Here is a 1,195-nt window from a genome sequence, read left to right on the forward strand (position 1 = left end):
AATATATATATATATTTTTTTTTAAATTATAAAAACTAAACAGCCTACAGTATTTTTACAGTCTTTATTTTACAGTTAAAATTTATGTTTATTAAATAAAGTCTAATGTTACAACTAATCAGGAATCCCTTTAAGAAGTGGAACTGTTACATGGAGTTTTCTTTAATTTGGAGATTAGTGGCTGCGGTGATGATGTTAGAAGTGGAAGATGAAGCAACAGGAGGTCTGGATATCATTTACAGACTGAGGTGGAACAGAGACACGTCTGTGTGAACAGGAACAGTGGGTCAGGTGAGCCCCGGTAATGAAAACGTGTTGAGCGTGTGTACCTGCTCCCTCCCTCGGTCCACCCTGTCCATCAACTGGTCTCCTGTTTGACGCTCCTCCTCAAGGTCCAGCTCCAGCTGAGCAATCCTGTCCTGCAGATAAGAAATCACATTTGAACTGTGAGTGACTGTTTTCTGGGTTTTATTGACAGGTGAGGTTTAATAAAATTTGTCCTTTTGCAAGAACTCTCACTCTACAGCTCATAAAAACAAACTCTTTCACTATAGATTTATGTACCTCCAGTAGCTTCATTTGTCGGGATTTGTCATCTTTGTTCTGACTGGTTTTCTCCATCTCCATCTCCAGCTCTTGGACCTTTTTCTCCAGAGTCTTCTCCTGGAGAAGAGCGTCGTCTCTTTCCCTCTGACACTGCCGCAGGTCCTGCTCCTGCWGTGAGAGCTGAAACAAAACACATCAATTGGTTTTTGAATACAAACATACAGCAGCAACCTAATGACCACTGTCTAATAAATCAGTCAGTTTGCAGAGATTTTTATCTGAAGTGTTTAAATATCAGAAGGACGACTTGAGCTTTAGTAAATAAAAGGTCGCAGGTAGAACAAAAACAGACTCTTGAGGTAGAGGACATTTAAAAGAAACTTTTTCTTTCAGGTTTACAACTCTTTAAATAYGTTTACAGTCCCTGAATGCGTCTGATTTGAGTTCAATGTCACACTAAGAAGGCCTCATATGTGCAAACCCACCTGTCGAAATCTCTCCATTTTGTTTTAAGATTTCACCTTAATTCATAAAAAAGAAACGCAACTATAGTAACAATCAACATTTTAGCTGCTGTTTAAATGAATGAATGTATTCTGTGAGTGATTAATAAATCCAAAGCAGCTAGTATGTTCCTTCAGATAGAGCC

At 38.6% G+C, this 1,195-nt stretch overlaps 1 protein-coding gene across 1 annotated transcript in view; it reads right to left on the reverse strand.

Moving 5' to 3' along the window:
• Positions 1–1,195, reverse strand: part of cgnl1 (cingulin-like 1) — a 28,819-nt gene that overhangs the window by 4,282 nt on the left and 23,342 nt on the right. The window contains exons 13-14 of the mRNA XM_014027634.1: positions 565–726; positions 330–419 (exon numbers count right to left, since the gene is read on the reverse strand). Coding sequence (XP_013883088.1) covers positions 330–419; positions 565–726 — 252 coding nt within the window. The remainder of the gene's footprint in view (positions 1–329; positions 420–564; positions 727–1,195) is intronic.

Source organism: Austrofundulus limnaeus, unplaced genomic scaffold, assembly GCF_001266775.1.
Source record: "Austrofundulus limnaeus strain Quisiro unplaced genomic scaffold, Austrofundulus_limnaeus-1.0 Scaffold5, whole genome shotgun sequence".
Classification (NCBI taxonomy): Eukaryota; Metazoa; Chordata; class Actinopteri; order Cyprinodontiformes; family Rivulidae; genus Austrofundulus; species Austrofundulus limnaeus.